The sequence below is a fragment of the Schistosoma haematobium genome, chromosome 1 (assembly GCF_000699445.3).
Source record: "Schistosoma haematobium chromosome 1, whole genome shotgun sequence".
Taxonomy (NCBI): domain Eukaryota; kingdom Metazoa; phylum Platyhelminthes; class Trematoda; order Strigeidida; family Schistosomatidae; genus Schistosoma; species Schistosoma haematobium.
The window spans coordinates 69,653,603-69,668,347 of record NC_067196.1 but is presented as its reverse complement, the minus strand read 5'-3'; the positions used below and the strand labels follow the sequence as shown (position 1 = coordinate 69,668,347).

At 33.2% G+C, this 14,745-nt stretch overlaps 1 protein-coding gene across 2 annotated transcripts in view; it reads right to left on the bottom strand.

The window, feature by feature from the left end:
- The window catches only part of MS3_00001987 (uncharacterized protein), a 205,025-nt gene that overhangs the window by 42,288 nt on the left and 147,992 nt on the right, over positions 1–14,745 (bottom strand). For both annotated transcript variants that reach the window (XM_051209532.1, XM_051209533.1), the window contains one exon: positions 1,357–3,064. In XM_051209532.1, the coding sequence (XP_051074986.1) occupies positions 1,357–3,064 (1,708 nt within the window). The remainder of the gene's footprint in view (positions 1–1,356; positions 3,065–14,745) is intronic.

Sequence of the window (14,745 nt, the reverse complement as noted above, 5' to 3'; positions counted from 1 at the left end):
AGAAACACGTGGAAGAGTAAAAAGCCGCAAGAGAAAGAAATGCAAGGCAGATATATGACGCAACGAAGAAACTAGTAGGGAAGTAACGTAAACCAGAGAGACCGGTCGAGAACAAAGAAAGCAAGACAATCACCGAGATTCAAGAACTCTTCACCAGATCAGCTCCATTGAATCCACTCGATATCGAAGCAGTACACACAAACCTCCCGATAAATATCACTCCATCAACAGTCAAAGACATCAGCGTGGCCATCTGAAAAATCAAAAGTGGGAAAGAAGCTTAACTTAAAAATATACCAGCTGAAGCTCTGAAGTAAGACAGAGAAGTAACTGCAAGTATGCTTCACGTTCTGTTCAGGAAGATTTAGGAGGAAGATCAAGTGCCGACAGACTGGAAAGAGGGACACCTCATCAAGATACAAAAGAAAGGAAATCTGAGCAAAATTTAGAACTACAAAGACATTACGCTACTGTCAATGCCAGGAAAATTTTTCAACAGAGTGTTGCTGAACCGGATGAAAGACGTAGTAGACACCCAGCTTCGAAATCAACAGGCTGGATTCCGTAAAGACCGGTCGTGCACAGACTAAATAATGACGCTATGGATCATCGTTGGACAAGCAGTTGAGTGAAACTCGTCACTATACATCAACTTCACTGACTATGAAAATGCGTTTGACAGTGTCGATGTGAGGACCTTATGGAACCTCGTTCGACACTATAGAGTACCTCAGAGGATCATCAATATCATTCTAAATTCATACGACGGACTACAGTGCAAGGTAGTGCGTTTAGGACAGTTGACAGATGCATTTCAAGTGAGGACCAGGGTCAGATAAAGCTGTTTACTCTCGCTCTTCTTCTTTCTTCTGGTGGTTGTTTAGATTATGAAGACCTCAACATTAGAGGGAAAGCACGAAATACAATGAAGTGTTTAGAATCAGCTAGACGATTTGAAGCAAGCCCTAACATAAAATCCTTAAGGAAAGCGGAAATGAGGAAAGCCGAAGAACATAATACGTCGGAGATTGGAAGCAGACATGGAAAGGATGAATAGAAACAGGAAAGAACTGGGAAGGATTGCCCAGGACAGAGTTGGATAGAGAGTGGTGGTGTGTGGCCTATGCTCCTCGTTGAGGGATGACAGTAGTATTTATGTAAGTAATTACTGATCTGGATAGAAATTACTGTATTGAAAATATTGAGGTCGTTTTGTGAATATGGTTTCATAAAGTAAATATATCACTGTACAGTACCAACATATTTTAAAACAAACGATTTTTATTATCAGTAAAAAACACTATATATACTGCTTTAAATAAAAGATTATTTTAAGTCCCAAAACGAATATCTTACTTCTCAAGCAGCTGTAACGGTAACAGGTGAACAGCATCAGCTTGGTAAAAATTCATATAATTCATTAAAGCTACATATGATGCTTTGATACCGGATCTTTGTTGAGCGAATTCGTAATATCTTCTCATACTGTCATGAAAGTTAAGTTTAGTTTCTGTATGTACTTTGTGATTTGAAAAGTGTCTTGGATTTCTTTCTAAATTATCTGAAGTGTTCAACATACGTTTAACATATTGAAGCCAACCAGAATGAAAAACAGAATTAAGCATATTTGTATAGATCTTATAAGATTCAGAATTACGGAAATCTAACTTTTGACTCATTTGTTCATATAAATGATCAAATAATGTACGTTGTTTGTTGAAATGAATATTTGCTAATTCGTTGACAGAACGTAGTGTGCTGTGGTTTAAAGTATCAGTATTTTGTGATGTACTATTAAATTGCCATTTTTCAAGCCTAGTATTTACCAAATGTCTACCTTCTCTGAGAGCATCTGTCAATTCAACTGTCATAGCGTGCTGACAAGCTAATTTCATACGTTCAACGTAATCAAGTTGTCTTTTTAATTCTTTTTCAGCAAATTCTTCTATCCAATGAACTTCAGCTTGAAGCCTTAAAATTGGACCAACTAGATGAATCTGATCCAATTCTGTTTCATGCATTGGCAAGGATGATGCTGTTAAAACTGATATTCGTGATGGCCTGTGCATACTACTGTGAAGTGAATTGAACTCTATTGACTCTCGATTTATTTTTGGCCATTGTAAAATATTATCAAATGTTGAAATCCTACCTGAAGGTTGTAAACTAAATATTAAGGAGACGGCAACACTGAATGTAAATAGAAAGGTATAAAAGACACGGAATGCAAGATGTGTAAATAAAAATATTCGTTTTATTTGTGAGTTATTCGTATTCCATGTGTTATGATTGAGCCAGGTAGAATTAGATGAGAATTTTCGGTAAGAGCTCTGTGACTCATGACCATAGTGATGATAGGGATGTTTCTCAACGATGGTGGTATGATATAAGGTTTGTCTAGTTGGAGGAAATGTTTGAATGTAATCTTCACCTTTTCTTGATGTGGTGTAATATAAAGTACGATTATTCAGCTTGATAGGAAATGAATGAAGTAGTAATTGATGATACTGTAGGTCATTACCGTAATGATTATTACTAATTTGTTTCTGATATTCAACTGAAATCGGGTATCCTTTGTTTGATATGATACAATGTTTTATATATACAAATATAATCAGCACCAAAAAATAAAGCAAACTAATTCCAATCGTAATAAATAATAAAGGACTGAACATAACCCAGTGTGATGATTCTTCCACTGTGCTCTTGTTCGAATGTATGCTAACTATTGATCCTTTAACAACACTACCCTGAAGCATTTTGTCTTTATTTCGATGGCTGAAAAGTGGACTGTATATTCTTAATCCGATATTGGCATCACACTCTTGGATAATTAGATCAAAAATTAATGTTGACTGGAACGGTGACGGAAATAATGGAATCTCGTTGATTGAATTAATATCAATCTGATAAGTTATGTGAAATGATTCTATCTTTTGATTTGGTTTGAAGTAATCTTTTGTTTGGGAATTCAATACAACAATATCATGGTTACTTAGAATCAACGAGTTTGCAGGCCAAATTAGTTTGAAATTGATGTACGCTGGCGTTCCTGTCACGTAACCTGTGTTTAATTATAATGCACATGTAAAATTATTAGAAAAAAGAAACAGTCAGGTGTCGTAATCAGTAAACATGATGGTCATATAAAACCGATTCCTGTATACTTTAAAGGGTGTTCTGGTTAGTTTTTGGTTAAATATTAAGTTACACGTAAAGTGTAAAGTTGTATGGATAATCTTATTTCGAAGTTCCCTGCACTTTTTTACAGATCATTGTTCTAACATCAGTAGATAGGACATATTCATTGGAAAATCTTATTATTTTGAACAGTTCTATCTTTTCTGACATATAGCCATTAATATAAATTCTTTTATCAGTTGTCAGATAAAACTACCTAATATTAAACACACCATTAAGTTATGGAACTTAAATTAAAGAGTATAGTTGGTATTCAACCAGGTTAATTGGTGATCACAGGCAATTCACTCTTACTGAGTTCCATGATTCTCCCAATTTTAAATAAAATTATTTTTGTTGGTTCAGATGGTTTGTGGAGATTGTAGATTTTTCATAGTTTTGAACAATGAACTTAGCTAAACTATCACTGAAGTACTGGGCGCCCTGGATATTTATTTTAACTACTCAGAAGTATTCATCTACTAACAACACTCGGTCTCTCACGTGAACACTTAACCCCTCGATACCTGGTGTAGTTTCATGTATACTTACTGCTGAACGGTCTTATACTATGATAAAACAGCTGTCTATTGCTTCCAAGGTTTCAATAGTAATTTAGCTAAGATCAGTTCTTGGTTTAAAACTGAAAAATATTTTTAGATTTCAGTATTAAGAATTTCGCTTATTAATTTTTTCGTGTCTATGTTATTTACTCTTGATATATCTAAGGTGGTTTCGAAATAAATGCCTATGTATATGGTAGGTTATGTGATTGCTATAAATGACACAATAATGCTTCACATTCCTTTCAGTGCTCTAAGAAGAAGCTAGAAGTAATATACATGAATATAATGTTCACCGACTGTAATGAAAAATTCATCTGAGTACTTTGTCTCAGTTCTATCGAGTTTCATCGTTTATTAACGAATTAATTGGGGGACCAATAAGGCAAGTGAAGAATTTCTCTTGGTTTACAGCAAGAAATACACTGTTTATTCTTGTAGGTAGAGTAACTATCCACAATTAAATCAAGTTTATTCAAATCAGCAGTACTCATGTTACACAAGTCAAACATCCTAGCTGTCACTGACCCACTTAGACCGATACAATTTTTTTTAAAAACAAATATTATACTTCCAATGTAAACAAATGGACTGGACCAGTACACCAGAAGATATATTTGGTTTGAAGATACTGTTAACCACTTTGACGATTGTCATACAGGGTTTATCTGAAAAGGTTACAGTGCAAATATCCTGAATAGATATCTGACGCTTTCGCTTCTCAAGTAGAGCCATAAAAAGGTTAATAAAAATAATGTTGGTAAAAAACGCACTACTACAGTGAGTTTGAATTTCTGCCGTTGTAACCTTATAAGTGAGTGATGATCAGCCGTAAATAAGGTTTTATTTTCTAATATTTTCCACTGTTTTACAGCTAGTATTAGTCTATGTAGAAAGTATTTTATAGTGAACTGTTATAACTTGTGGTCTTTTGCCTTATTTATGTACAACGTAATGATACCACCAGTTAGAGAACAGTGACTTATCGACCGGACCAATGACGCATAAACCCATACGAGCAGTCTAGAGTCTTGATCGGTCCTTCTTTCTGCCTAGCCCTGCCTGCTGAGTTGAGAACATCAATCTCGGCCTATGTATTTCAAACACACTGTGTTTATATGCGAATAAAACAGACCAAACCGTACCATAAAACAGAAAATAACCTTTGTACAGGATATAGCCAAAAAGTGGCTGTGAATGTGAGGGACTGTAATTAACAGACTGGGCATAACTGAAGAACGGCAAATCGTATGATAATAGTCTATAGGTCAAAATAAAGCTTATAATAAGAGGAACATGAATAAACATAGTTTAGTTTATATAGTAAAATTATATGTAACTTATTTGTACATAAATGGTTCTCAAAAGTTATCATTCGTAATTCCCGTCGGAATATAACATGAACAAATCCCCACATTCCACATAACAGGCATATTATTAACCATATTAATTCATACTAAGCTCAAAATAGGTGCGAATTGAATGTAAGTTTTAAAATGATTTTTCAATCTCTTAACATATCTCTGTAATGTAAAATTTATTTTATTAGTTTTACAGGGAAAAATAAGTATCTGGATAGAAATAATCACCCACAACACCTAGTTTACAATTTGGGATTAAACAAAACAAATCATAACATGAATGTTTTATAACATGATGCGTTGAATAGAGCTTTTCTAATTATCACCACATAGTATTAATGTATTTGATAACAGTGACAAAAAATGGAATGCATTCTAATTACAATGTTACTGAAACTAAATATAAAAGATAGATGTAGACAATGAGAATGAAAAGCCATGTAAATATACTATCATCATGGTTTAGTTGTTAAACAGGCTTTTAGTTTTTTATATTTGTGTAAGATTATAAAAATACTGTTTGGGTGAATAGTTAGTTATGGAAATTAAATCTTCAAAATAAGACAAAATGCTAAAGAGCTCTGTGCGGTACGAAAAATTTACTTATCTCTGAAAAATCTAACTCTTTAAAGTGAGAATATTATGAAATCATACAGTTTGTTAGTAGTTAAGGTAAATATTTTTCAATCTGCGCACTTGATTTGGAGAAGTAGTGTAGACATTAAATGAGTATGATTGTATATTTTAAACCTGGGTTCGAATCCCGCGAGGCGGGGTCGTGGAAGTGCACTGCTGAAGAGTCCCACAATAGGACAAAACGGCCGTCCAGTGATTCCAGGTTTTCCATGGCGATCTAGCTTCAATTGACTCATGATCTCAACTATCGAAATACTACAATCTCCACAAAACCACTTCTGTATATTTTGTCTTTGAATAACAGTTTGGAATATATTATTTCTTTTCAGGATAAAGCAATACAATTGGGTTTATTAAATACAGAATCGTTCCGTGGAATTATAAAGATGATATATATACGTAAATACTTTTGTTAGTATCTATCGAATTTTTAATAGTTTCAATATTTACATACAATAAGATAAATAGCATTAACATCAAAGACAATCTCAACACTCTTCTGGACTGTGTTATGAAGAATAGTTTAGCATAAACAGAAGAAATATGCCAATAATGATAATATATCATGTGTTAAGATAACCATTCATGCTAAACGAAATACTCCTAAAACAGGTGAAAATCTATGAAAGTTTATTTTCATTTTTACCTTCAACTATGTACACTTACTTAAATGTACATATTCTCATTGAAAAGTATATTTCAAACAACCTTAGACCTGGGTATTTCATAGTTCTCAGTACTACAACAGCCCATATGGAATATGTAATAGTTATAAAGTTGACATTTAAATTAAGTGATAAAGAAAAGAATTCAGCTTCGATTCGATTAAAAGAAACGAACTAAAGTAATAATCATCAATTTGTAACTGCAATAGTTACTCCTTTTCTATTTAACATTTTTTTCCATCTAGTGTTAATTAAGTTAATTGATTTTTTCAACTACGATAACATGCTTGCCTTTTTTGCGCAATTTTCATTTACTCTATCCTTAAAATTCAAGTAAACTCTTCTAAATTATTATACCACCCCATCTTATCAAGTTCCCAGTTCTTGATAATTCCCATCTTACTGCTTTATGTTTTCTAAATCTCAATTCAAATTATTTTTTTATATTCTTATTATTTTAATTTTCTACATGAATAGGAATGTGATCGACTGGAAAGATTTTGATAAAATATAATAAATTCATATAATTCTGCTGTATTCGTCATTTTTGTTCCATTCAAACTAATGATTGGAACCCTTCTATGAGGTATATATATTTAATCTAATTCACTTTTCGGTGAGACTATCATTTATGGACGACCTTTGAGCGACACTGAAGTGACCTTGAGAGTGTACACCTACTGATTAGGACTATATGGGGGTTATAAAGCAGTTAAAATTCTTATTTACAGTTGATGGCTAGGGTGAAAAATTAAATTTCGGCTTTTCATCACGAACTGACATCAGCTATAATACCAAAACTCTATTTAGCCAAATGTATGAATGAATTCCGCGATGAAAATCGTGACTCGTTATCTTATATCTGATTGGTTCGTCCACAAATTTTAGTCTCGCCAAGTTTTCATATCACTAGTTTATTTAACAACTTATATTTCAATATATTGTCACTTAAGATAATGACTTTTAATCTTAGAATCTGGTCTACAATAATATGCTTATCAATATTGAAATAGAATATCAATTTTCTCACAGTATTCATTAAGAAAATATTGAAACAAAAGAAATGGATCATATTGAAACTGTAGTGTCGGTTGACATGTTAAGCCCATATATCTTATTCTAGCTTTCGGACAGGCCAATCTATTCATTCTACTTGAGTCACATTCTAACCTTGTTAATTATTCGCTTATCAATCTTGACTGTTTTTATATGAGCGCATATGTGTGTACATCCCATTCATCAAATTTCCGTAACTTATTTTTGTGTGACTATAAATATTGATTAAAGCTTGACTAAAGTGGAGTTGACTTACCCGCCATCTCCACTGTGCGTCGTTTCACTTCGCTCTATTCCATTCGCTTCATATACAGAATATATGTATTCAAAACTTCATTCTCGTTATTTGACTTATTTAATTCCGTTATTGACTAACGTCATTTAAGTCTATGGTTATATACGAGGATAGGCGACATAAATATTTCAACAACGATCATTCATACGATCAACTTGGAATCAGATCATGGCCCCACTAAAGAACGAAAATTTCTTTTAATTTGCAATCCTATCTTTGTTAAAAACTTCTTTATTTTCATTTACTTATTCAATATAATTTTCAATCATCCACTAATAATTTCTTGAAATTACCAAATATTTCAATTCTAAGTGAACTAATATAGTAAATATTGAATTAATACGGGATGAGATTAGGAAAAATTTATCTGCAGAGATTATCAGTTCTTTTAGTGAGAATTACTGTTAGCATTCTCTGGATGACCTTATAAATTTCCGTTTTTACTCTTTTGGTGCATGAATGATGAGTAAATACCACCCTAATCTTCTGTTTCCTATGTCATTTATCGTTCACGATATCTTTAAAAAATAATGGATTATATAGATATATATACATATTTTGAAAATGATGTTTATGTATCTTAGGGTAAAAGGAAAGAGATGGGTTCACCAACTAACATAATCAACTAATATATAGTCTGGTGTAAGAAATGCCTTAGTGATTTAATGTTAGTAGACTTGGCAATATATATATATATATATATATATATATATATATATATTCAATTATCACAGACTTGTAGAATATGAAATATAATACAAAACGAAATAACTTTTAAACTCAAAAGATCTAAACAGAATAGAAAAATGCGACATACTTAAAAACAGAGATCACTGCAAATAATTTCAAATTACTACGAAACACTTAACAAGCATAAATACATATATACATTTTCGCAGTTGGAGTCACCAGTCTATGTAAGCTAGATTACCAGTGGAAACTAGGAAGAACTGAGTGGTCGTTTACTCTTAGTATGGGACTCTTCATCAGTGTGTATTCACGATCGCACACGCAGGACTTGTACGTGTTTCCGTATAGCTCAATAAGATGACCTAGTATAAATTAGTATGATCAAAAAAACTATTAAACAATGTTTATTTTGCACCATATCTGTAGAAAATGATGGGTAACTTGTTAAACAGTTTGTTCCTTTACAAATTTTCAGCAGTATGGGGTTTGTAAACAACTAATGATATCGTATTTGGCATTTTCAGACTTCTATGAAAGCATATGATTAAGGAATCAAATTATCCAGTTTCTCGTTTAGTATAGATTAAAATGTAAACTTGTGGAAATGATTTTTCTATGTTATTTTATTTATACACAAATATGCACTGTTAAAATATTCAGTTGATACGACTCTAGTGGGCAACTGTGATTTAATTAAGTCGAATCTAAGTATTCTGTCAGCATATCTGAACAAAACAAAACTGAAAATATTTCGACATTCAAAAATGTGAAAAGACGACTTATTACTCTATCATCATGTTTGTCTGCATACAAACAGTCACTTTATATTAGAATCGTATTCCTTTTTCGCTAATAAGGTTCTTCATTCCACACTGGAGATTATTCTTTTTAGATAAGAGATACACAGTGATTTTGAATTACCTCATAAATAGAAATTATCTAAACAGGAATATAATAAGTAGATTAGTTAGTTAAATAAGCCTGGTTACAAGGACGTGGATGGGCAATGGTAAAGTCTCATATCAGGATGAAACGATTGTCTAGTACATCCATGTCTTCAAAGGTTCCCTGACTTAGATTTATTTGCGTTTTCAGTAAAATAGATTCGTTTGATTTATTGGCCTGTCTTTATTTTTATAAACATTTGTAATATTCCTAAACTCAATAAAAAATAAAGTTTGGTTGAAAAGAAAACAAGATAACGTACAGTAGTATTATTTTTTCACTATCAGTTCCAAGATTTTGAATAAAAGGCTCGGTTTTATCATGTACCATTAGTTGCATTAATCAACATATATGGCAAATAATTTCCATTACAATAGTATGTTAAGGAACATTGAACGATTTTCGGCCGATTTATGCATTATAAAACAACACATCCTGATTATGTAAACCCTCTAGCTATCATAGAAAATATATTACTATTGAGTAAAAATTCTATAGTGCCGATTTTCTAGTTCAGTGAAATTGTGGTGTACCATTATTTTAGTATATTTGGATTGTGACTAGTAGCGTAGTTCATGAAGCTAGTTTCTCCCAAGTTTTCAACCGTCAGGTTAATGTGTTTGTATCTCATTGTTATTATGTCCACCGAAATCCACACATAATACATTTCGTTTTCTATGTTATAGTGTTATTTACTGAGTTTATTTGTAGCTGTTTACCTGTTGATATTCAGAACTGAAGTTTAATAAACCTTTGTTGAAATATGAACGTCGCGAGTGAATCTTTTGTAACAACCGTTCTCCAATATGTTTTGAATTTGAAATAAAATTATATATCAGAAGAGGTTTTGTGGAGATTTAAGAAATTTCACTAGTTGAAATCATGAGTCAGTTGAAGCTAGACCACCATCTGGTCACTAGTGACTGACCTCAAGAGGCATTTCCTGGAGTTCTAGTGAGAAGTCGTGACCAGTGGAGTTCAACCGGGTCTGTCGTAAGATATCAGCTCACTGAAGACAGTGGTGTACGGTGGCGCAACTTCATGGATTGGTTGAAGTTAAACATTAACACCGTTGAATGTTGGCTCAGTGGTCTAATGGTTAAGTGCTCGCACGCGAGACTGATAGGTCCTGGGTTCGAATCTCGCAAGGTGGGATCATGGATGCGCACTCCCGATGAGTCTCATACTAGGGCAAAACGGCCGTCCAGTGCTTCCAGGTTTTCCATGGTGATCTAGCTTCAATTGACTCATGATTTCAACTAGTAAAATTATATATATATATATGACTCAGTGGATTGAAAATATCACGTCCACTGTAAGAACTGAATGTTCTAAGTTTGGTCGTTAGACACTTCACCTAGATTTTTTTTAATGTAAGAAATATATTCTTCTCAGGCTACCTTATCTTTAAAGGTTATCTTGTTGTAGTAAGTTTATAATGAAAATAAGGAAAATTTACCAGTTAACAAGGTAAAAAGATATATACATGCAATGGAATAAAGAATTTTAACTTCTGTTCTATTACACCCATCCTAATAATGATTTTGAACAAAATATTCTACTAATAAGCATTTAACTTAGTTTCAACAGTTGAGATCATGAGTCATTTGAAGCTAGACCACTTTGGAAAACATGGAAGCACTGGACGGCCAGTTGTGAATTAGTGAATCACTGATGACAATGGTGGATGTGTCACTCAATTTCGTGGATTAGTTGAAGTTAGACATTAACACCGTTGGATGTCGGCCAGCTCAGTGGTCTAGTTGGTTATGCGCCTGGCGCGAGACTGATATGTCATGGGTTCGAATTATGCGAGGGGCGTTCGTGGATGTGCACGGCTGAGGAGTCCCACAATAGGACAAAACGGCCGTCCAGTGATTCCAGGTTTTCCATGGTGATCTAGCTTCAATTGACTCATGATCTCAACTATTGAAATTACTACAATCTCCATCACACCCCTTCTGATTTAACTTAGTACTTATTGTTGACCTGAATTTCAGTTGAAATTCTTAATTGCTATCAATTATGTAATTCATAAGTTATTAAATGACTTAATGTTAACGTACGTATTAAATCATTTCTTGACAATTTTCGATCCAATCCTAGAACTGGTCAAAAAATGTCTGTATTTTATTTATTGATTTTAAATTCATGTTATTCTTATTTTTTCTTAGGACTGTCATTATTTAATGATTATGACCTTAAGTGATGATAACTTTGTCAGGTATCTTATGTTATGTTAATAGTAGTAACATTAGTCGACCCGGTTACGTTCCTAACTGTGATTTGACCTAATGATTATCATTTGTAAACTTAACTAAGTGTTCACTTAGTATTGAATAATGTGATTGAAAAATGGATAAATCAAATATGTCAACTATCCACTTAACTAAGGTTAAGTGGAAAATAAGAAATGTAGAAGAAATATTGTGCTTTTATTTACATAACTTTATGTATATATGTTATAAGTTAATTTGTTCATAACAAAACAGGTCAAATGACATTAAATGAGTCACCGTTTGGCTTCTTTTTAGAAATGTTCATATGTAGTTAGAAAAGAACCTAAACGAAATCAATTTATTGTTTATTTAATCTCATTTATTGAATCGAAATTCCCAGATGCAAACGATAATAAGTTAAAATAATTCATTGTTATTCATAAATAAATAATGATCCCTAACACAGAATTATGTCTATAGACTAGTATATGTAGATTGTGATATAATCTGTATTAAACAATCTTCTCGTGAAATCATAACTCGTGTCAAAGAATATCTAAGCTTCACTAAAATGCCTCCAAATAATTCTGCAGCACGAGCAGATATACCAACCAAAGCAACGATAGCAGTACATGTTATTTTTAACGATCATCAAATAATAATAACAGCATAAATTCGTATGGTATTGTTTAACCTCACCCCATTGCACAAGCAAGTGGCTATCAGGACTCAGTAGCTAAGTGGATAACACGATGGCATTTGAAACGAACGGTATTGGGTTCAAGTCCTAGACTGAACATCAACTGCGGGATACAGGTACATCCAGCTGACGAGTCCCAGATAGGGCGAAACGCGTGTCCTGGATTCCACTGCTAGTCATAAATGACTACATAGTTCTAAAAGGAATTTCCAATTATAAACAAAGCGAGTGTATAAAGTCTTTCGTATGTTGCTTAACGGAATGAAAGGTCTAATGACCCATTCTCTATGGACAATTTATTCAAATATACACAATTCACCTATTCGCATCTAACACCGCTAACAAACCTACAAATATTCCTAACCTTACTCCTCCACATTTTTTTTCACTTACTAACAGACAGCTAGGTGTCATAAGATAACCTTAATGGGGATCATACAATATTAGCATGATCAAACCCATTTTAATTTTGATCATATAAAGAATATTCTGCTTTGCGTGTCTTACCGTCTACAAACTTGTGTTGATTTAGATTGTTACTTATTTTCATTTTATGAAGTGATCTACATTAAGTCATGAATGGTCAGAAATTAATTTTCTACTCATTGGGTCTTCACAAATACATTATTTCCATTATAGAACTATACTACTTCTGAGCAAAGATGGATGGTGGCTGGCAGTGGAACCCTGGATGCGCGTTTAGTCCTACTTAGGGTTCGTCAGCTGAATGTACTTGCATCCCACAGTTGATATCCACTCCGGGACTAGAGTCCAGTACCGTTCTTCCGAAACACCATCGCGTTATGCGCTTGGCTACTGAGTCCTGATAGCCACTTGCTTGTGCAATGGGGTGGAGTTTAAATTCAGTTGGTATTATTTGTTTGAACCTTCCGATTAAGATTTAGGACTGCAATTAGTCACTCTGACTGGCATATGTACATATCGAGGCAGTTCGCACACGATGCATATATGCCACCAAGAGACTGAATAATTACAGTCCTAAACAGCAATGAGAAGATTCAAATAAACAATACAAAATAAATTTATATTACTTCTGACTTAATTTTATTCTATAAGTTTAGGCCAATGAAAAGGAATAAAGTGAGGTACATAATCGAGCTTTCAAACTTACCAGAAAAAAAAAGATTTACTATCTGTCGCTGGCGAACACAATATCTGAACCAGAAACAATCAATTCTGAGTGAAGAAATATCATTTATGAACCATTTGACCTTAGTAGAGGTTAAACGGGTACATATGTACGCCAACAATCCGTCTTATTTTATTTGAAAACAATGTTTAGTGATAAACAATTCATAAGATATCTATTTTTTGTCGAAAAAATATTATTAATACACAGCTGAAGAATTCTATCCCGTTAAAACTATGCTGATCATAATGCGTTATTGTCAAAACTCCATTTATCTGTAGGCCACTGTGTCACTATGTCCACCATGTCACTATTTTATCAACTTATTGCCATTGTCATCATCATAAATTCACTTATCCACCAGATCGATTTATTTTGTTTCCGTACATTCGAAAATGAATACAAATATCAACAACGAAATAACCCTAATTAAGTTAGTATTTATACCCGTTTCAAATGTGGGTGGTTATCTGAACTAAATAGTTAAGTGGGTAATGGATTGGCGTTTAGAGAGAAAGGTGTTCAGTTTGAATCGTATGATGAACAACAACCCATGGATTTAAGTATATCTAGTTGACAAGATCCAAACAAGAGGAAACGCGCATCCTGAATTTAAATGCTAGCCATATTTCATTTATTCTATACATATATGTACTTGGCTTAGAAAATTTCCTAACTACTTTCAGAATAATTAAAACAAACTTCAGTACTCCAGGTACTACAATATATACGGATGTTTGGAGAGCGTACAGACTCCTACATAGGCTTGGTTATGTGCATCTTGTCGTTATCCACAAGTAGTATTTTGTGCACTCAACAACCGGAGTGCACATAAACAATATTGAAGCTATGTGGTCGAGGCTGAAAGAGTTTTTGAGACTTTGTCATGGCTTCAGAGGCCGACTATTCTGTAGCCGTATGGATGATTTCCTCTACTGCAGGCCTTATGATTTAAGAACCTCTGAACCTCTTTCTAACCTTGACAAGTTTTTGAACCACGTGTAAGAATTGTATCCACTTTATTTCCTTGGTTTTGTATAACCTATTTTTACTCTATACTGACTGTTTGCTGACTGGCTAGTATTTCTTAAGGTCACTTAAGATTCGTTCAAAGGTCGACCATAGATTATAGTCTCGTCACTAAATAGTTCAGACTAAATGCAAAGATCAGTTTATTAGTTTTCAAATACAATAGTTGTGTAAACAAATTTTTATAACATAACGTTTATTCCTTGGGTTTTTCACAAGTTATATAAAATTTATAAGAGAATATAGTTCATATGTT